The 21,367-nt window shown below is 40.3% G+C and overlaps 2 protein-coding genes across 6 annotated transcripts; both read left to right on the forward strand.

Annotated features, from left to right (window-relative positions):
- Positions 1-215: 215 nt before the first annotated feature.
- ahcyl1 (adenosylhomocysteinase-like 1) lies at positions 216-16,887 on the forward strand. 5 transcript variants are annotated; one of them, XM_044351075.1, is made up of 18 exons: positions 216-370; positions 845-1,062; positions 9,019-9,133; positions 9,512-9,655; positions 10,463-10,563; positions 10,673-10,775; positions 11,737-11,831; positions 11,972-12,078; positions 13,030-13,146; positions 13,276-13,339; positions 13,485-13,573; positions 13,738-13,808; positions 14,129-14,223; positions 14,321-14,419; positions 14,707-14,775; positions 14,987-15,065; positions 15,288-15,408; positions 15,530-16,887. In XM_044351075.1, the coding sequence occupies exons 2-18, from the start codon at positions 871-873 to the stop codon at positions 15,534-15,536; spliced, it is 1,668 nt and encodes a 555-aa protein (XP_044207010.1). In that variant the 5' UTR covers positions 216-370; positions 845-870; the 3' UTR covers positions 15,537-16,887. The 5 variants fall into 5 exon arrangements, with proteins under 5 accessions (XP_044207010.1, XP_044207009.1, XP_044207008.1 ...); XM_044351074.1 differs by lacking the exon at positions 216-370 and adding an exon at positions 377-536; XM_044351073.1 differs by lacking the exon at positions 216-370 and adding an exon at positions 543-662.
- A 341-nt stretch (positions 16,888-17,228) lies between these two features.
- Positions 17,229-20,060, forward strand: hspa1b (heat shock protein family A (Hsp70) member 1B). Its single transcript, XM_044351072.1, has 2 exons — positions 17,229-17,348; positions 17,983-20,060. The coding sequence occupies exon 2, from the start codon at positions 18,005-18,007 to the stop codon at positions 19,922-19,924; it is 1,920 nt and encodes a 639-aa protein (XP_044207007.1). The 5' UTR covers positions 17,229-17,348; positions 17,983-18,004; the 3' UTR covers positions 19,925-20,060.
- The last annotated feature ends 1,307 nt before the right edge of the window (positions 20,061-21,367 follow it).

Consider the following 21,367-nt stretch of genomic DNA (forward strand, 5'->3'; position numbering starts at 1 on the left):
AAGTGCACAAGTACAGTATAAGTACTTCTCTTTCATCCCAACAGATGAATCTGAGCAAATTGTAACAAATTGGTTATATTAGTTCTGCAAGTTTGAGAGTTCTGCAAGAGTTTCGTCTGATGTAACAAAACAACTGAATGAAGTTAATTTAATTTCTTTCTGATATGGGGCGAAATAACATTGGTATTTTGCCCTGAAACCCACCTCCCAGGTTAAACTCTGTCCCAATCAAGCTCTGCCAATCAGTCGCTGTAGATTATAGACGTTGGTGCCACAGTCAGCCAATCATAGCGCAGGAGGCGGGATTTGTACCCCGCTTCCTAGGAGACCTAACGCAGGGCAACAGTGCAACCATGGAAACAACATACCGGTATACGCTTGCAAGTAACGCAAGTAACGAAAGTATCGAGTCAATATAATGTAATATATTTTAATATGGGGTAACGAGTAACGACCCCCCAGCCGTTACCTCCCCCTCTCCACCGGCGCGAACTGGATAATCACCGTCTAACGTTACACACTGCCCACTTGTTCAGGTGACAGGCTCAACACAACCGCCCCCTCCCCTCGGTGATGTTGCTGTCTGTGGATGACAGCAGACCCGGAGGACCGAAACAAGTCTTCGTGCGGCTCTTGTAGAAAGTAGTGAAGACAGATAACAGGTTAATCTCGTTTCAAGTAGGCTACTTATTGCCCCGCGTCGTGCTTCAGCGTCGGTTCGGTCATTTTAAGCCACGATAGCTTAGCCAAGAGAGCAAGAAAGCGACGGACAAAGCTAACGTTAGTCTGAACTCAATTCAGAACCGGCTTTTATTTATTCCTCTCCTCTCTCTCTCCACCCCAGAAACAGCTCAACACCACCTGGATGCAATGACCGACTCGGTTGTGGACAGCAAGGCGGAGGTTAAACAAGCCACGAAATATGTGAAAGAGACCGAAAACGTTGCGGAAAAATATTCCGCGTTGACTGTCAGCAAGAACAGCAGCGATGTGAACATGAACGTCGGGGAAATGCCCTCTGCAGCGTTCACGGCCGTCCCTACTCTGAAATCCGTCAAGAAGGTAAGAAACGTGATCTCCGCCATCAGTCACTGTCACTGGGCTAAAGAGACTGTGTGTACCAGTCTGCAGGCACATGGATAAATCAGCCTCGGTACGCATTGTACTGCAGTGAAGCGCATCACTAAGGCAAGGCAATGCAATGTGATGTAGGGTTATGTCTGTCATGCATTCATAAGGCAGCATCTGCATTTTCAGCCTGAAGTTGACAGCAGAGAGACGCCGATGCAGCTTTAAGGCATGCATGTGATGTGATGCTGCAGTGTCACATGTAACTTAATGTTACAGCCAGGCCCCCCTCTGCTAAGTGAGACATAATCTGATCTATAATGTATTTAAAATAATCAGAGAAGTTAGGCCACAATGATAAAAACTTGACTTTCTTGTCTCTTATATGGTGTTTGTCTAATCATAGCTGCTACCATGTTATTACTGAGGTGAAAATATATAAGAGCAAAGAAAGGATTATTGTCTAAATCTGCCATGGTGTAGCCTTCCTGTTTATTTAAATCACAATGTCTATATCATGCCAACATCCTGCAGGCAGGAAACAACTAAAAGCCAGGTTGAGCTCTTAAACCTCTGATTTAAGACCTCTGCAAAGTAAAGAAATACACCAGCTGTCATACTGTGCCTTAGCTTAGACAGTCTGAAGTATTAAATAAGGTGTTGGCTGTTCTGAAGAATTTCAATCCACCGTGAATTGCAGTCGCACAGCTTTGAATACGTTGAAGGTTTAGGGTGATGGGAATGTAATTTATAAAAGTTGATAATGTCTGTATGTAGTGACAAGAGAGGCCATGATTGTGTTTGTGATGCCGCTCTTGAATTTGTTCAGGAGTGTTCGGTATGTGTGGGCTTCATCACTGTCAGTTATGGGAACAGCATGATAAAAACGTGTTAACAGCACAAGGTGCACCTGTGAGAAAAAGGCCTTGAATTTCTTGGCTGTTATACAACGGCACAGAAGAATCATCAGACCGAATGACTCCCTTGAGGTGGCTGCTCATATCATTCCCAATCCACCACCGTGTGTAACAGCTGGCAACAGGCAGCGGATAAACACTGAACAGACTAGCGGGCTGAAAGCTTCTTTCTGGTTTCTCAGAACTAACGTGCTCAAATGTTGGAAGGAAAACTCCTGTGACTTTTTTTGTTTACTTTGCTTAAAGGTTTGGTGGTCCTTAAACTGATTATACTGGTTTAGTGAAAGCTTTTTGCCAAGACTGTGTCACAAACTCTGTATTTTGTCAAACATGGCAACTCTATTGTGAAGTATTTCTTTAACACTCAAGGTGACCTTTGACTTTGACACCAGTGCTTACTGGTGCACTTTGTCTGTGTTGTAAAATCAAGACACTAGAGCCTGACACATTCATCAGTGTGCATAGGTTAAAGTAGTAAATATATTGGAACATACAGTACTTCAACAGATATCCAAACAGAAGTATCAGTACATAAGTGCTTAATTAGCTGCATTTTAATAATAAAATGTTTGGTCCTTAATAAATGTTAATATAATTGTATTTTGTACTATAGTCATGCTTTTTATTTATAAATATTTATGATGATTTTATCTCCATCATTTATTACATCATTTAGTGTTATATTTACTATTATTGCAATCTTCCCAGCCTCACTAATTTGACATCTGTTAGGCTCTACATGAGGTATTGAATAATTACGCAGTATAGGTGACTGATCTACTTGCTATTCTGGCACCTACAGCTGAACTTGATGCTCTGTGTTTGATAAACAATACGTTGATCATGATTTTGTTGCCTCACTACATCATTTGGGATGTTTGTAGCATCTTTCTACTTCTGTAAGCGGGCAGATTTGGCCTTAAAAAACTCACTGTTGAGATGGAGATCACCAGACCTCTGTTTAACACTGACACACTGCCAGCTGGTGCTCAGATTAACATGACTCATTTATCTTGTTAAATTATGAAATGTTGTGAGTGGATGTATCTCAGAAATCATGATAACATGCGCACTAAACAACAAGTGTACCATCACAACACCATCAAAGACACTTAACAAAAATATTAACTTCAGCACCTGTGATAGTCTCAACAAAACCTGAAAATTATGAGCTAGTATTTACTGGTGGGCTCTTATGTTGTAATGTAGGATTATGTATGCTACTTTGTAGTATTAAAGTGCATCTGCAAGAGGTGGACAAAATCAGAATAGTAAAAATATCAATTTTCCCAGCAGCGGGGCTCATAGACTTCAGAATATTACCTCCGACCCCCTGTCTGACGAGGCAATAATGTGTGGACTGTGAGCCGCCTCAGGGAGCCTGATTGAAAACATATTGGATGGTAGGAATGTGCAGTGTGCTTATGAAAACAAAGCAGTGTGTTACGAATAAATGTGAGAGCCCAGTGTCAAACTGAGCCAACTGTTTGCATAAAAAAAAAAAAGAATTAAGCGAAACAAATACAGCAAATGATTGGAAAAAAATAATTAACCAAATTAATATTGCAGACAGTATCACACATGAGAAATTAGACTTTGGATGTCTTTTGCTTTGTCACATAATCAACCAGAAAGACGCTACGGGCAAAAACAATCACTTCTACAAATGAAAAATGAAATGAATGTGTGTGTGTGCGTGTGTGTGTGTGTGTGTGGGTGGGAAAGTCAAAGAACGCCACTACTCTGCCTCCTCTCTCTCTTTGAATCTATCCAGCAGTTACACAATACGCCCCCCCGGGAACCGGACTCACTCACTGTGAATTTGTTCATGCATCATCATTTCTATCTGATCCCTGTGGGCTGTTTTACATAAAAGCGCAAAAGCGTTCATACCTTATTTTCACCTTTTCATCTTGTCTGTCACAACGTCGAGTTTCACGAAGGTCGAATGCAGATTTTTTTCCGCCCCTGGCGAGTTTACATCAAAGTGTGGAAACATACAGTAAATGATCTGACAATGCCGCTGATGGTTGGGTGGTTAAAAATGAAAACTAGCACAGAGACAGACTCAGAATTTATATTTAAAGTCCTATCGTGTAGAATTTGAACATTTCTGTCTTTGGTGCCTCTTGGTGGTCGAATTGAACTTAGATTTTTTTAATGTTTGGGCTGAAAGCATTACCTAGACTTCACCAATTTTCACCAGCATTGTCACATTTTTCTACAAACAAGAGCTTATGATATAAGAAATATTTGAAAGACTCTGTTTTCGATAGTCTACACAAGCAAAGTACTGTGTTTGTCCCACAGTGTGACCCATATTAACATTGGGGGAGAGTCACCATAAACTGAGAAATATAACACGTCCATACTGACTAGTTTCATCATTTTCCACTGTGTTCTCAGGTGTGCTTTTGCATCTCTCTCCTTAAACTACAGTATTTGTCTTCAGCATTCTGACTTTCTTAATTCTCATTTTACTTTTTTTTTTTTTTTTGGTTGTTGAATAATTTTTGCATTCCCTTGTTGTTGTTTATGATATGTGATCATGTGTTACCTTGATATTCAAATTCCTCATGATTGAGGTGTATAGTCAGAAGTAGAAGGTATAGTTGGTGCTAAAGGTCACATAGTTCTGGAGGAGGGATTAGCTCACTGTATGTTTTTTTCACAACACTGTGTAATCCGTCATGCATGCGTTGATCTAAACAGGCGCCATTTGCAGACAACAGGAAGTACAGTGATTTTTAGTAAGTACACCTGTGAAGAATTTCACCTCATTGACTTTAGCTTTTTTTTTTTTTTACTGTTAATGCACCATTATAAAAAAATATTTCAGACTTTCTGTCTTTGACTTGTTGAATGGGACTCCTGTCATTAGCCTGTTTTCAGGCCCTAATGTTTATACAAGCATCTACAGTATGTGGATCAGACTGTATGTCTTTTCAATCAGATGGCACTGCAGAGCGCTAGTGGTGTCTGGGTAAGTAGGTAATGTCGCCTTATGCCAGGCCCTCATTGAGCCCTTACACTGCAGACTGACTGTCACACCACAGCTTAAGTCTGTGACCTGGCCTGCTATCTAGGAGAGAAAGGTTATTTTTAGCTGTAGGATGGGACTGGATGGGCCGCTTATTGATGCAGATGAGGGCTAATGGAAACAGGATTTAATTCCTCCTGTCAATCCCCTTTTATTTAGTCGTCCAAATCAGGAGTAAAGCCTGAAAGTAAAAGCTGCAGCAAATGTGTTTTTTCAATATGCGTGTAATTTTTCTCTGCACCTATTTCTAGTTTGTGCATATGTACATACTTGACCTTTTCTCTCCTTGCAACTTGTCCCTGCATTCGCTCTCTCAGCACTTAAAAGTCAACCATAGAATACAACCTAATGACTTTAGCAGCTGGTTGTCAAGGGCAGAAGCGGAGAGTGAAAGAGAGTGAGAGAGAAGCTCAGTTAGAATCAGCCTCCCCTTTCTCTCCAGGCCTCTCTCTCATTCTCTCTCTCTCTCCAGGTTGGCCATTAGAAATCACGATAATAGGTGGGAACCTCCCCCTGGCTCTGCCTGGGAGTGTTCTGGGATAATAGCATCAGGGACACCTAGTACCATCACACAGAGGACACACAGGCAAAGGGAAGTAGGCTGGAAAACTGGAGAGACCAGGCAGTGACAGGCAGCCATGGCACACAAACATGGGCACGGGAGAGAAAGGGTGAGTCGCTACTAATGCATCACCGGAAAGATACTGCATATCCCACACACTCAGATGTGCTGGAGTTGCTTCAGGCATGTCACAAGTTTTCTGTCTTCTTTTTGTAGTTAGGTGGAATGATTTTTTTTGTCTTATCCAACAGTGCAGTCCACACAGAAAGGTTTTATTTGACTTGCAACAAAGATGTTTCACTGAAATGCAATTACAAGTAAGATCTCCTTCTCAAAAGGCCATGGTTACTCTCACTGCTTACCTCTGAGGTAGTCACTGTGTAAGAGTAGCAGAAACAGAGTGCCGTCTTAAGTAACACTGAGTAATTCATCATTAAGCAGATTAACCTCTTGTTATCCTTGATGCTGTAACCAAAAGAGAGAGATTCTTTAATTTGATGTGTAGAATTGAGGGAAGAACAGTGCAGAAGTTCAAGGGACTGTACAAAAAAACTCTCTGCTGGATCCTCAAGAGTCCGAACTGATGCAAAGCTAACATAAAATTAGTATTTTGCAAGCATGTGAGATAGAGCACACTGTCAATTGTGAAAACAGAGACATGCAGAGATCTGCTCAGCTCACACTGTCTCACAAGCTTCTTGAGTTTCTTCATACTGACACAGTAGACTGTTGAGGCCCAGGTGTCACTGCCCTTGGAAAGAGATTGTGAGATGTAAACACTTAACTGTTTTAGCCATTTCAGCCACAGTTACTGAAATTTTAAATTAATTTCAAATTAAAATTATAGCAGTTATCATGAGACTTTTCAAGTTTTAGATGAAACCATTTAGTCTAAGAAAACCAGTTGCTCAGGGATCATAAATGATGTTGGCGCTAGCTGTATGAACCCCATATATCAGGCTTGGTTTGTCTAAATGTTTGCGTAGCAACTACCAAGCAACTGAATCATTCAAGCCAGTTTCACCCAACTGTGAACTTAAACTCAGAAAACTATCCTCTCAGCAACCTGTTGGACAGTGGAAAATGTTTCTGTTTCTTATTGCTTTAATGTTGTGCCACTAAACAAACAAACACTCTTCAATGTTATTATCAAAATACTAAACTATACCTTAAAGATATAGCTCTAGGTCCGTATGTGCAGTGCACATCACACTCAAATGTTACCCAACTCACTGTTGTTAGTCTGGCATTCATGTGTTCCCGGATTTATCGTCTGTGTGTTGTGTCAACTCTGCTGGCCTGCACGTAAGTTTTTAGTCCAAACACATACTATGGACATCTAAAATAAGAGAACAAGGAAATCACACAGCATTGCCACAATGAATGAAGATATTTGAAAGGATTATCAGTGAGGCAAAGCGAATGTTTCAGGAAGAGAACGAAGCAGTGAAGGACTTCAAGAATAGCCAAAGTGATGCTTCTAACTGCTTAGAATTGTCTAACGCTATTATTAAAGGTGCAGTGTGTAGGATTTAGTGGCACCTAGCGGTGAGGTTGCAGATTGCAGCCAACTGAATACCCCCGTCCCCCCATCATTCAGGGCTACTGTAGAAACATGGCGGTGCAACATGGCAGGCTCCGTGGAAGAGGACCCATTCCCTGTGTAGATATAAAGGGCTCATTCTAAGGTAACAAAAACACAACAATTCTTATTTTCAGGTGATTATACACTAATTAAAACATACTTATGAATATTATATTCCATTTCTGCCAAGTCCGTTCCGTTAGATGCCCCTAAATTCTACACACTGCACCTTTAAAGAAAACGTGTTGTATAAGTCAAATTACCAAGAATTATAAAGTCTAATCAACAAGGAGGCCTTTTGACCATGCTTTACCCATAAAAGCACATCCAGCGAGTCAATTTAAAAACAAAAAAAAAACAAAATGTCATGATAAAAAAGGAATGAATGCATAAAGGAAGAAATAAGTCACAAAAAAATGTCTGAAGGCTTTCCTCTATTGACAATAAGCATAGTGAAAGTCTGCCGCCCTTGACTGCATGCTTTGATATATTGATGATATACAATGTTGTGAGGAAGACATGAGACACATCAAAGTGTGATCTTGGATATGATCCAACACACTTGCCACTAAGCCACCAAGACACCATTAGGGTTTCTTGGAAAGGCAGAGTTCACAGCAGCTCTCATCGGGCATTTTAACATTTGTCACATGCACAATCATGTTAATACATCCTCTTGCTAAACCTACAGTATACAGTAAGCAATAGTACAACACTGCTTGCCAGGTGTGACATTGAGTCTTTCATGGGAACAGAGCAGTCAAAGTCAAAGCCATAGAGTCTAAAATTTAAGGGCACCATGAGGTTCAGGCCTGATACCCACCTGCAGACGTGCTATTCTAGTAATATGCTGAGATGTAGTATGACTGTGACCTGTCCAGAAACAGTCTCTTTGTTACAGTCCCACTTATTTACAGTGCCAGGTGTAAGCAAAATAGAAACTACAGCCTTAATCCAACAGGGATCTACGCGGGATAGTTCCTGAATTCTCCTGGTCTATATTTAATTATTGTCAGGATCAACGTAGATTGTTCTGCTGGACTTTAACTAGTGACTCCTTACTGTTGTAACTGACCCACTTACTAAAGCACCTGAGGGTTTGATCCCTCTAATGTTGACAACTGACTGTTGTGTACTACCAGTGCAGCCAGACACTTGGTGGATTTGTTAGATCCTAAGTCTAATTGTAGCCTGTAAACACTAAATAGAGCCAAATTCACACAAGGCACTGGATTTTTTTCACAAGCTGTATGATATGATTTTAAAAAATTGGATCAACCTTTGCAGTTAATGCCGAAGATCGGACAGTCGAGACTGAAATATTCTGCTAAAGGCTAATATAAAAAATAGGTGAGCTAGCGGTGTACTGATTCACTTTATGCGCTTCCAGGTCTTTGATCTAGGGCCCTTTGAAGGGTTGGGTTGACATGATGAACCACACCTACAACTGAAGCCTGTGTATTGGAACAAAGCATAAATCACAGAGCAGGAGGGAGCATCTAAAAATAGACGTCAGCTCCCTCTTCCTGATCCACCTGTGATTTACTGTAACAGGCTCAGGTGATTTACCTTTGAAAGGACATTTTAATTGGCTGAAACAGTGAAATGAGTCTAAACTAACGGAGTGTGAACACATTACCAAAAGCGTATAAATGAGAGCGTTATCGCTGTTAATGTGTGAGATGGTACTTTTTGTTCCTCACTCTTCCTTGCTCCCCTGATGTCATTGTTGACACTTCATCTGTGCATACATACAGAAAAAGTCCAAACACAAACTGACTAATGTCCGGATTTTGTTTGCCTTTTATGTTCATGTTGTGCTCCATTTTGTTCCGGTTCTCTACAGATCCAGTTTGCGAACACAGAGGACAAACAGGAATTCAGCAAATACCCCACCAAGGCAGGCCGCCGCTCCCTCTCTCGGTCCATCTCGCAGTCGTCTACAGACAGCTACAGCTCAGGTACCTGAAAGTTTCATTCCACTTCTATGAGATGTTAGAGCACAGACTGTACTCTGACAGACTGATGGAGATTATAAATGATTACTGTTGAGATTTAAGATCACTGTAAGCTCCAAATGGTTGATAATCTATTTTTTTTTAAGTGCATACATCATCTTTTGGAATCAAGTATGTACACTCAGCTTATATAAGCATACATATTTGTACAAAAGTACACACACACGCACACACACAAGTACACTGCAAACAGTTTCACACACACAGGAAACACGTACACAAGCTCCACCTCTCACACAATGGACATGAATATATATTTCATAATTGTCTTTTTTGTATTCTTCTCCACAATAATGACCTTTTGTGTTCTCCATTTGCCAGCTGCATCCTACACCGACAGCTCCGATGATGAAACCTCCCCCCGGGACAAAGCCCAGGTCAACACCCATGGCAGCAGCGACTTCTGTGTGAAGAACATCAAGCAGGCCGAATTTGGCCGCCGCGAAATTGAAATAGCAGAACAAGGTTAGTCTGACCTTACTGGCACATTGTTGGCGTTTCAGAGATTATAGATTTTTTTTTTCCATTTCTAAATATGAAATAATATAAAGAATCATGGGAGCCTTTTGTATGATTCAGGAATGACACTTTGATCAAAATGAATTTATGGAATCTCTGTCTCCTACTCAGAGAGGCAATAGCGTACATGTTGAATCAATATAAAATGTTGGTTTAACAAGTTTTCTGTGATTTTATTGTGATACAGTCGCCTTCAGTAAGAGATTTGATATCATTATCATATGTACAAAGAGAGCTTTGAGCTACCTGTCATGACTTTGTTCCCTGATAGATATCACATGGCATCTGTTTTGCTGCTTGGACAGTATTTGAGTCAGCGATTAATAAAAGGTCCTTCTCCTGATTTCAAAACAAACTGAGAGCAGGGCTCAGTCTCTCAGTTCATCTCTTGTTACTTTTCTTTCTGAGATTCCTCCTCTACCATCTGAGGCATTTTGTTATTTTTGTATACTCACAAATCACCTCCCTCTCTCTTCTGTCTCTCTGGCTGTTTATATTGCCTGTGTGAGTGATAAGTAGGTGTGAGTGCTTGACAAGTGTTCTTCAGGCTCAAGCCTGGGCAGCAACAGCTGTTGCTGACATTTTTGCTCAATCAGTCTCCATTTTACAGCCGTTTATTACACACCTAACTTGTAGAAAGGGCTTATTTTGTATTCAAAATGGTACATCATTCTTTCTATCTCCCAAAACAAAACCCAACATTTATGTCCTTTCAGCTCACACTAACTTGTGCACAATGTGTTTACTCCCCAGACATGTCTGCCTTGATCTCCTTGAGGAAGAGAGCCCAGGGGGAGAAGCCACTGGCTGGGGCGAAGATAGTAGGCTGTACTCACATCACTGCTCAGACAGCAGTACGTCCTTTTATCCTTTTCACTGCATATAACTGTAACTGTTATCACCCTCTCTTCTTTACCACGGCTACCTCTTCACGTATTTGTATATTCCATCGTTCCCTGTTAGGTCCTGATTGAGACTCTGGTAGCCTTGGGGGCCCAGTGTCGCTGGACTGCCTGTAACATCTACTCCACTCAGAATGAGGTGGCCGCTGCTCTTGCTGAGATAGGTAAGATCATCTCCTCTCGAAGGTCAATGTTAACATGTAAAACCTTTTGTTGCAACTAGATGCTTTGCAACTGAATCTCATCAGAGTTGCTTTGTCTCAGTTGGATACAAAAACAATCAGCTGATATTTACTACAGTCAGCTTATGACACAAAGCCAAGAAGAGCACATCACCACTATCAGGTCTTATCAAGTTTTGTAATGGTTTGTAGATTAACATTAGATATAAAATGTGTATATTCATAGCAGTGGATGTTATTTTGCATTAGCTTCAATATTAATTACATGATGATTCAACAGGTTCCTGTTTACTAAAAATAACCTGATTATAGGTCTGTACATTAACTATTATGGGTGTCTAAAATGCAGTAAAAATGTTGCTGCATGTAGTTTTGATTGTGTTTGAAATATCTTGCTTAACAGTAAAGTTAAATGAATCCTAATGCAACATGTAACAAGGGCTGCAACTAATGACTATTTTCATTATTGATTAATCTATCAATTATTTTCTTGATTAATCGATCAGTCATTTGGTCTGTAAAATGTCAGAAAATGGTGAAAAATGTCGATCACTGTTTCCCAAAGCAACATCTTCAAATGTCCTCTTTTTGTCCCGATCATAAACGACCAGTTCATAACCCAAATATATTTAATTTACTATCGTAGGAGATGAAATACACAAGAAAATCATTTGAGAAGCTGGAATCAGAGATTTTGGACATTTTTTCTTAACAAATGACTCAAAATGAATATTTGATTAAAAAATATTATTTGCTGTCGATCGACTAATTGATTCATCGACTAATTGTTGCAGCTCTACTTGTAACTCAGCAGTAACCAATGGCACATGTACTTTCACTGTGTAATGTGCGCTAATGGACCTGTTGCTCATGCAGCCGGCCAGTCCTTTCCTTCTCTGCTTGCTGTCTTTTCCATTAGCTGTCTGTGCTTTGTTTGCTGCAGGGGTGTCTGTGTTTGCATGGAAGGGTGAGTCAGAGGACGACTTCTGGTGGTGCATCGATCGCTGTGTCAACACTGAGGGCTGGCAGGCCAATATGGTATCAACCTAACAATCTCATAATAAACCTAACACCAGTCTTAGTCGATTCTCCTCTGTGTGTTCTCTGCTCTACTGTTCTATCATTGCCTTTATTTCAGAGGTTATCTTTCACGCTGTTACCTCTGATTTGTTCCTTAGATCTTGGATGATGGTGGAGACTTGACCCACTGGGTTTACAAGAAGTACCCCAGTGTCTTCAAGAAGGTCCGGGGCATCGTAGAGGAGAGTGTTACTGGAGTTCATAGGTGAGACGGGGATTATATTTGATGGGTTTGGGAGTTTTAAAGGAAGTAGAGAATGAAGAAAAAAATATTTTTAGTACAATCCGTGTCTGTTTTTGTAGTTCTTTTCTCTTTTCACTGCTTCATAGTCAGATTTTGGACACAGGGACTGATGATAAAAGTAAGACCCAGGCTGTCAAAAAAGCATTTCTCTCATAGACATCAAGAATTTATAACATTGGCAGGTCTCTGGCACAGTTTTTGACAGCCTATAAGGGACTGAAAATAATAAAGATTGTGGTAATATTTCTTTATTCATTGATATTGGTCAAAGGTTTAGAGTTATGATATGGTAAGTTTATGCTGTGGGATAGCTTTAGAACATGTTTTCATGATTTTTAATATTGCTCCACTTGCCATACTATACTACTAAACTATTTAGCATAATTTTTCACTGATGCACCTGCTTTTTGGGCAAATATGATTTGGCCTCTTTGATGCTCTTTGGAGTGCTGATTGCTAGACTATTTTTATAGTTATATAACAAACTTTATTATTCAGCCTAATAAGACCCACTATTGTCGCAGTGATGAAGCTGTTTTTAGAGACCTTTCCCATGACGTGTTTACATATTTTTGTCCTCTAGATGGAGCCGAGCTGGAAGCAATCCAAGCCTCCTGATGTATGTCATACAGTGTCTGCACAAACAGTATCAAAAGCAGTTACATAAGTCATATTAGTATTAATACAGACTGACACTGTAGACTGAAAAGGTCACTGGCCTGATTTGACTGGAGCCTGTTTGAGAAACATGACAGGTCACAGCAGCTGTACATGTGCAACTCTCAATGGGATCAATTAGCCAGATGGTCCGGAAAGTTTCAGGTCACACAGGATTGCAGCTCAGTGTTGTGTGTGGATATGTGCATGTGTGTGCAAATCTGCCTGAACATGCTTCCCACTGTCCACTCTCAGATTGTACCAGCTCTCTAAGGCCGGCAAGCTGAGTGTCCCTGCGATGAATGTGAATGACTCTGTCACCAAGCAGAAGTTTGACAACCTTTACTGCTGCCGTGAATCTATCCTGGATGGGTGAGCAGAACGATTCATCCAATACTTTAAAAAACAGAAATCTAGCTGTTGTTTACAACCTGGATACTGTTTCTCTTTTGTTAAGACTCATTGTATTTGAAAGAGAGTCATTTTGCTTGTCTCTGCCAGCTTGAAGAGGACCACAGATATAATGTTTGGAGGCAAACAAGTCATTGTGTGTGGTTATGGAGAGGTGAGTCATTCTCCATTTTGAAAACATTCTCACTTTAGATGGCATGACTCAGTTTTCAACAGGTGGAGTAGACCCGTTTATGTGTATTTAGCGTGTATGCAAGACTTCTGTTTTATGAAGTATTTTACTGCCCCCTGGTCTGTAGGTGGGGAAAGGCTGCTGCACTGCTCTTAAGGCCCTCGGAGCCATTGTGTGCATCACAGAGATTGACCCTATCTGTGCCCTCCAGGCATGGTGAGTGAATAACTGTTACCATTCAATACTGTTACATCAGTAAATGTTTTTGTAGTGCATCAGAGTAGCTGCGATGCTAGAATGACAACACGTTATCATTTTTAAGTTGCTCTCACTCTGTTTGTGCTGCTTAAACAACATGATCTGTTCATGTATTCGTGCAGCATGGATGGGTTCCGAGTGGTCAAGCTGAGTGAGGTCATCCGGCAGATGGACGTGGTGATAACTTGCACTGGTAATGCACCCCATGCAGTCACATGCATTACTTCTGCTTTGATAATCTCAGTGTTTCCAGCATATAAATGAACGCATGCTTTAAATATCCCAGTTAAGGTCAAAAATAGACTTTTCATCTAAATGTTAAAATATGCTTTTTGGGTCCATGTGCTAGTAATGACAGTAATCACAATCACAATTTACAAGTAGTTATAAGTCTGTTCTTATGACAGAAGCATTTTTAAAATTTGATTTTCATCCTCCACAATCATGAGTAACTTCAACATCAGTGACTTTGTTTATATCATATCGTTGTTGTTGTGTTTTTGTTCAATACAGGCAACAAGAATGTTGTTACCAGAGAACAGCTTGACCGAATGAAGAATGGCTGCATCGTCTGCAATATGGGACATTCCAACACTGAGATTGATGTGGTAATGTGTTTTCAGTTTTTTGTATATACTTTATTCATGTCTTGGAGCTTTTGTTTGTCATTTAGTTGTAGGACTGACCTGTCTTTTATGTCTTCAGGCGAGTCTGCGCAGCCCTGAGCTCACCTGGGAGAGGGTGCGCTCTCAGGTTGACCACATCATCTGGCCTGATGGAAAGAGAGTTGTCCTACTGGCAGAGGTGATTTCCCTCTGCAATACTAGTCTAGTCTCTATACTTAGTCTATCATAAATATCATATATTGACACCACACTTAGTCAATTTTGCATTTATTTAAGGATTTGTAACATTTCACAATTGTGAAATATTGTAGTGTGTAAAATTACAATGATATCTCTGTGTCGTCTTGTAATTGAAAGTTAAACCTGGTGGAAAATTCAAGAATAATAAGTCCTGTAAGTGTCTCAGTCTGTCACAGCTGTTTGACCCCACAGCTAACAGCTACTGTGGTTCCTGTTATTTCTCAGGGTCGCCTCCTAAATCTGAGCTGCTCCACAGTGCCTACGTTTGTGTTGTCCATCACTGCTACAACTCAGGTTAGTAATTTCATCCTCTCTTTGTAGCCCAGAAGAGAAAATACTTTCTGTAGCTGAAGTAACAGGAGTAGGATTTAATGCTCCTCCACTCACACTTCAGGACAGATGCTTGGAGAAGGTTTTCCCTCTCTGTACACCACATTACTATTCTGCAGTGACATGTAGTTGCTTGTGAGTCTTACAGCCATTGTGTGGTCTGTGTTGTCTGTAGGCCCTGGCCCTGATTGAGTTGTTCAATGCTCCAGAGGGACGTTACAAACAGGATGTGTATCTTCTGCCCAAGAAGATGGGTAAGAGCCAACTCTGTTTCCACAGAAACTATGTTTTAGATCACAGATTTATTAAGAATGATCATAGAAAGAAGAGGAAGAAGCATGCTGTAGCCAAAGCTTTCCTCACTTGTGTTACTCAGTGTTGCCACCTTGTGACTTGACTTAAAAATGGCATCATTCAGCAAAGCAAAAATGTTGCACATTAGAAAGTTTAGACTGCAATCTGTCTCTTTCCTCCAGATGAGTATGTGGCCAGTTTGCACCTTCCAAACTTTGACGCCCACCTGACAGAGCTGTCTGACGAACAGGCCAAGTACATGGGCCTCAACAAGAACGGCCCTTTCAAACCTAATTATTACAGGTAGGTCTCACCCCGCTGTATATCTTTTATTATCCATCCTTCTTAAGATGCAGTTCTATGCAGTTTAAATTCACATATGAATAGTAGATGTGTGAATAGTAACATTGTATTTTGTTCACAGGTATTAATGAGAGCGCCTGTGGTGTGATCTTCGACACAGAGTTGCCCTGGGATAAACAGAGATATCTATTTTATTTTCTAAATTGCTACAAAACGGAGGAATTATTTTACTTATGCTGAATGTAACTTATTAATAGCACTTCAGACATAGTGTTACATATGAAAACTAAGAGTAAGACCTGTAGGAAACATATGACATATAACCAACTAGCATTTTACTTATGTCGTGTCACGTGTTTAAACAAAAGCCTGCTTGCATGCTTTCATGTGTATGTACTTATTTAGTTGCTACTGCTTATGTTATTAGATCACAGTTGTTGATTTGTTTGTTTACCCTATTTACGCACAGTGCCAAATGAAGGCTACAAGAATGGAACAGAAGATAACATTGTTTTTTGTCAATGGCATTTATATTTTATGAGTACATTCCATGCAATTTGGGCTGAGCCAAAACAAACTCTGTGTAACAATGTATATTATTTTAGAGATGTTTTGTTTTATATGCGTTAAATAATCAAATCAAATGGTATCTGCATACATGCCCTAAAAGGTAACATCCAGTCATCCTTTTTTATTACACTGATGATATATCATGCTTGTTATATAAACAATATGACTCAGTGTTGTTAATTTTAATAAATGAGTTTGGGCTGTGAAAGGCTGAGTCCATTTTAAAGACTTGACTCAGAAGAGAAATCTCAGATGGGGCGTGTGGTGTCGGCATTTAACACTGACCCTAAATGAGCAGCACTTCTGCTGAACAAATGGAAAGCAAAGTTTAATATGCTGACAACAGATTAAGATATGTAATGTCTCAAATTATGTTTAAGATAACAGGCTGCTTGTATTCCTAAAAAGGAAGGATGGTTGAGAAGGAGCCAGTAAAACATTTTTGAAACTACATTAACTTTCCTCATTTAATACCAAGTTTCCATTTGCTCACTCAGAATTCCAGAGATCTGTCTCACTGAAGAGCGGCGTGTTTAGCTATAAAGTGTTTGGACTGGATAATACCTTTAAGGCCATGGTATGAATGTGCCTTTTAAATCATTCATGACAAATAAATATCAGCACTGACCTTAATTAAATGATCATTCCTTTTTTGTAAAACCACATCTATTAGTGGTACATTTAATGTCTTCCTTCCACTGCTTCTGGTATTAATTGTAATGTATGAGCTAAATGTTGAGAAAAACTATTAGATTTTATGTTTGCCATATGATTGTCACTGTCTTAATTTGATCCAATGGGGTCACCTAAAATAATATTCATGTTATCAAAATGCATAAGTGTATACTATGTAAAAGAATGCATTAAATCAGCAATAAAGCAACTTCTTTTAACAGAGAAAACTTTAAACAAACTGTGTTTATACCAAGAAAAATGAAAACAGAGAATGACAGAGAGGTCAGGGGCTGTGTAGCTGCATGTTTTCCATTATTTGGGGGATAAAGCTTACATTCATGACTGCTAACACTTCTACATACCTCCCTGAATGTGCCTTCCTGCTACATTGCTTTCCCTCACAGTCAGCCCTGCTGGCTGAGCGTCAAACTGCTGTCTCTCTCTGGAATATTCACCGGCTCTCTCGCGCACCAGGCCAGCTGCATTAGTTGCTAATATTAACAGTCGAGTCACTGTGCTTGGCCGAGGGGGGCGGGCTGGGATTGTTCTGGAAATCTGGTTGTAACTATAAAAGCAATGGGTTTGAGTCAGTTTGGGCATGAGTTTCAGAAGAACCACACAGGAATCTACTCAGGGAGACTGCTGAGATCCTCCAACACCTTAGGGAGACAACAACAGAGAGATTAAAACTGAAAGTAAGTAGCAATTGATAATCTGATTATGGTTAAATACATTTGAATGGAAACATCAGTGCAGACTTCTTTATGTCATGATGTATATATGATGGTGTAGGCATTATTTTAATTCAATCATTCACTGAAAGGTTTAAATCATAAGATTAAAATCTTACAATCTTTAAAATCTTACATTTTCTAAAGCATCAATTCTGCTTGAGCATTTTTATACAACAGTGGTATTAATGCCATGAATGGTATTAACAATTCATTATAGAAACAGTCGGATTTGAGTGCTAAAATTACTTACTTTCTGGTTTGGGTTATTTTCATTATATAAACAAATCTAATTTGGGGAATACAAAAATCAAATGGGTTCAAGTAATCACTCAGTTAATTTTTGTTTTACTTTTGAAGTGAGACTTACATTCAAACAAACTAGTGAAACAGACATCTCACCAGTATGTAACTAGTACTAATAGGCGTTTTCACTCTGTTTCCTTAATTGTAACTGTACCTCTAACATATGACTCTAATAATTGGACATTTTTAAACATTTTTATCCATATTACAGACATTAATTATGTAATCATTTTGAATAATTTTAATAACAGTGATCAGTGTTTTTGTATTGACATCTCCCTATTTTTTCTAGGAACTCTAAAGCAACAAACAAAATGTCCTCAGCTAAGGGAACCTCCATTGGCATCGATCTGGGCACCACCTACTCCTGTGTTGGGGTTTTCCAGCATGGCAAAGTGGAGATTATTGCCAATGATCAGGGCAACAGGACCACTCCCAGCTATGTGGCCTTTACTGACACAGAGAGGCTCATTGGAGATGCTGCCAAGAACCAGGTGGCTATGAACCCAACCAACACAATCTTTGATGCCAAAAGGCTCATCGGAAGAAAGTTTAACGACGCAGTTGTCCAGGCCGACATGAAGCTCTGGCCTTTCAAGGTGATCAGTGATAATGGAAAGCCAAAAGTCCAGGTGGAGTATAAAGGTGAGACCAAGGCCTTCTATCCAGAGGAAATCTCCTCCATGGTCCTGGTTAAAATGAAGGAGATTGCTGAGGCCTACCTGGGACAGAGGGTGTCCAACGCAGTCATCACAGTTCCAGCTTATTTCAATGACTCTCAGAGACAAGCCACCAAGGATGCTGGGGTGATCTCTGGGCTGAATATTCTGAGGATCATCAATGAGCCGACAGCAGCAGCCATCGCTTACGGTTTAGATAAAGGTAAAAGGGGAGAGCGCAATGTACTGATCTTTGACCTCGGCGGAGGCACCTTTGACGTGTCCATCCTGACCATTGAGGATGGCATTTTTGAGGTGAAATCCACCGCAGGAGACACACACCTTGGTGGGGAGGACTTTGACAACAGGATGGTCAAGCACTTCGTAGAGGAATTTAAAAGAAAACACAAGAAGGACATCAGCCAAAATAAGAGAGCAGTGAGGAGGCTGCGCACAGCTTGTGAGAGAGCGAAGAGAACCCTGTCCTCCAGCACCCAGGCCAGCCTTGAGATTGACTCTCTCTTTGAGGGCATCGACTTCTACACCTCCATCACAAGGGCACGCTTTGAGGAGCTCAACTCTGAGCTTTTCAGGGGAACACTGGAGCCAGTTGAGAAGGCCCTGCAAGATGCCAAGCTGGATAAGTCCAAGATCCACGAGATCGTCCTGGTTGGTGGCTCCACAAGAATTCCCAAAATCCAGAAGCTCTTGCAGGACTTCTTTAATGGTAGAGAGCTGAACAAGAGCATCAACCCAGATGAAGCAGTGGCATACGGGGCAGCAGTCCAGGCTGCAATCCTCATGGGTGACACTTCAGAGAATGTCCAGGATCTGCTGCTGCTGGACGTGGCTCCACTGTCTCTGGGTATTGAGACTGCAGGTGGAGTTATGACACCTCTAATCAAACGCAACACCACCATCCCCACCAAGCAGACCCAGATCTTCTCCACATACTCAGATAACCAGCCAGGCGTCCTGATTCAGGTTTTTGAAGGTGAGAGAGCCATGACCAAGGACAACAACCTCCTGGGCAAGTTTGAGCTCTCGGGTATCCCTCCTGCTCCCCGTGGTGTACCACAGGTGGAGGTGACTTTTGACATCGATGCCAATGGCATTCTGAATGTGTCCGCTGTGGACAAAAGCACCGGCAAAGAAAACAAAATCACCATCACCAATGACAAGGGCCGCCTCAGCAAAGAGGAGATAGAGCGGATGGTACAGGACGCTGAAAAGTACAAGGCTGAGGATGACGTGCAGAGGGACAAGATTGCAGCAAAGAACTCACTGGAGTCTTACGCCTACAACATGAAGAGCAGTGTCGAGGACGAGAATATGAAAGGGAAGATTAGCGAGGAAGATAAAAAGATGGTCATTGACAAGTGCAACCAGACTATCTCCTGGCTGGAGAGCAACCAGCTGGCTGAGAAAGATGAGTATGAGCATCAGCAGAAGGAACTAGAGAAAGTGTGCAAACCGATTGTGACCAAGCTGTACCAGGGAGCAGCACCATCAGGAGGCTGCGGCAGCCAGGCAGGAGGCAGCTCAAAGGGCCCAACTATTGAGGAAGTGGACTAAAACAAATAACTTCAAATAATGTCACTGTTTCATGTTTACCAAAATACTTAGACCATATCACTGTTGTTTGGTACCACAAAGGCTGTAATTTCACAAAATGTTCAAACTTGTCATAATAAAAATACTTTAAAAAATATACAACTCTCTTTAGTTTGTTCTTGTAATGCACAACACACGACATTTGGATTTTTAATTTATTAATATGCTATTTTTTGTTTTCACTGCAAAAACTCATCACATTTGCATCACTTAAAAAACAAACTGGTTTTTCAATATGTAAAAAGAGAGCATCTGTGACTCTGGTTTATTTATGAAGCTCTACTAATTAGAGTACCATATTATTTATCTTTGCTTCTCTCAAGGAGATCTGGTACTTTTCTAAAACAGTCTGCAGACTCTCTTCAGCTTCACATTTCAGTAATAAATTCTGGTCTTGGAAAAAAGTGCTTTCAGATATGCTGCTCTAAACACTTGAATGATTTACAGCAGATTGTGATGCTTGATTGGTGTGTTCCCAATATTTCAAACCTTGTGTTTTCATGACTTTGGTGAATGTCTTTGCCTTTGTTAGACTGTAACCTCAGTGTTTCTTTTATGTTTTTGGATATTTTCTAATTTACAAATGTGTTTCTAACATAAAATGACCTTGCAGTACATAAAATAACGTTGCCGTATTGAAATAAAAAACAGTGATACAATTAAAAATAACAAACACATGTGTTGTGAATTTTTGAAATGCACAACATTTTGTGTAGCCCTCATTGGAGAACTGACTGGATTTTTGGAAAATGTTATTTTTGTCATTTTTTCTCTGATGTTAAATTCCTCCAAACAAAGGATTTCCAGTGTGTTTCCACCTAAGGGAAATGTACTGTATGTAAAATATTTTCACCTTTTGCTATTTTAGTGCTCTGAAATTGTGGAAAGGCCCTTAAAATAATTAAGTGTCCTCAAATTTTGCACATGTTGTGTAGCTTTAGAAACACACACACCTCCCTAGCCTGATAATCAGTCTGAATTGCCGTTTTGTTTTACATCATTCAGTCATGAGATGTGGTGGTTCAGAGGATCTGGAACCATCTCCTATCCAAGAATGCAGAAAAGCTCATTATCAAGATGAATAGTTGGGAGCTGTTCTAAAATTTATGAAAATGAAACCCCAGTGTGTGTGTTTTTAGCCTTATTATACACACTGGTGACTTCTTCAGCAAGTTTTTCTTGCTCAAGGCATGCTGGGATTTTAACGGGAATAAACAAGTGTAGAAAAAAGACGGCCTGATAAATAATCACCACTGAATGGCTTTTTACAGATGCTTGTTCAAACACGTTGTTCACCACAGTATCCACTAGATGGCAATATTAGGACGTTCCAGCAACATCATGAATTTTCTAAACACACTAGAGGCCTCACAGCAACCTGTTGGATCCGACTGTCCAGCTGGT

Source organism: Thunnus albacares, chromosome 5 (assembly GCF_914725855.1).
Source record: "Thunnus albacares chromosome 5, fThuAlb1.1, whole genome shotgun sequence".
In the NCBI taxonomy this organism is placed as follows: domain Eukaryota; kingdom Metazoa; phylum Chordata; class Actinopteri; order Scombriformes; family Scombridae; genus Thunnus; species Thunnus albacares.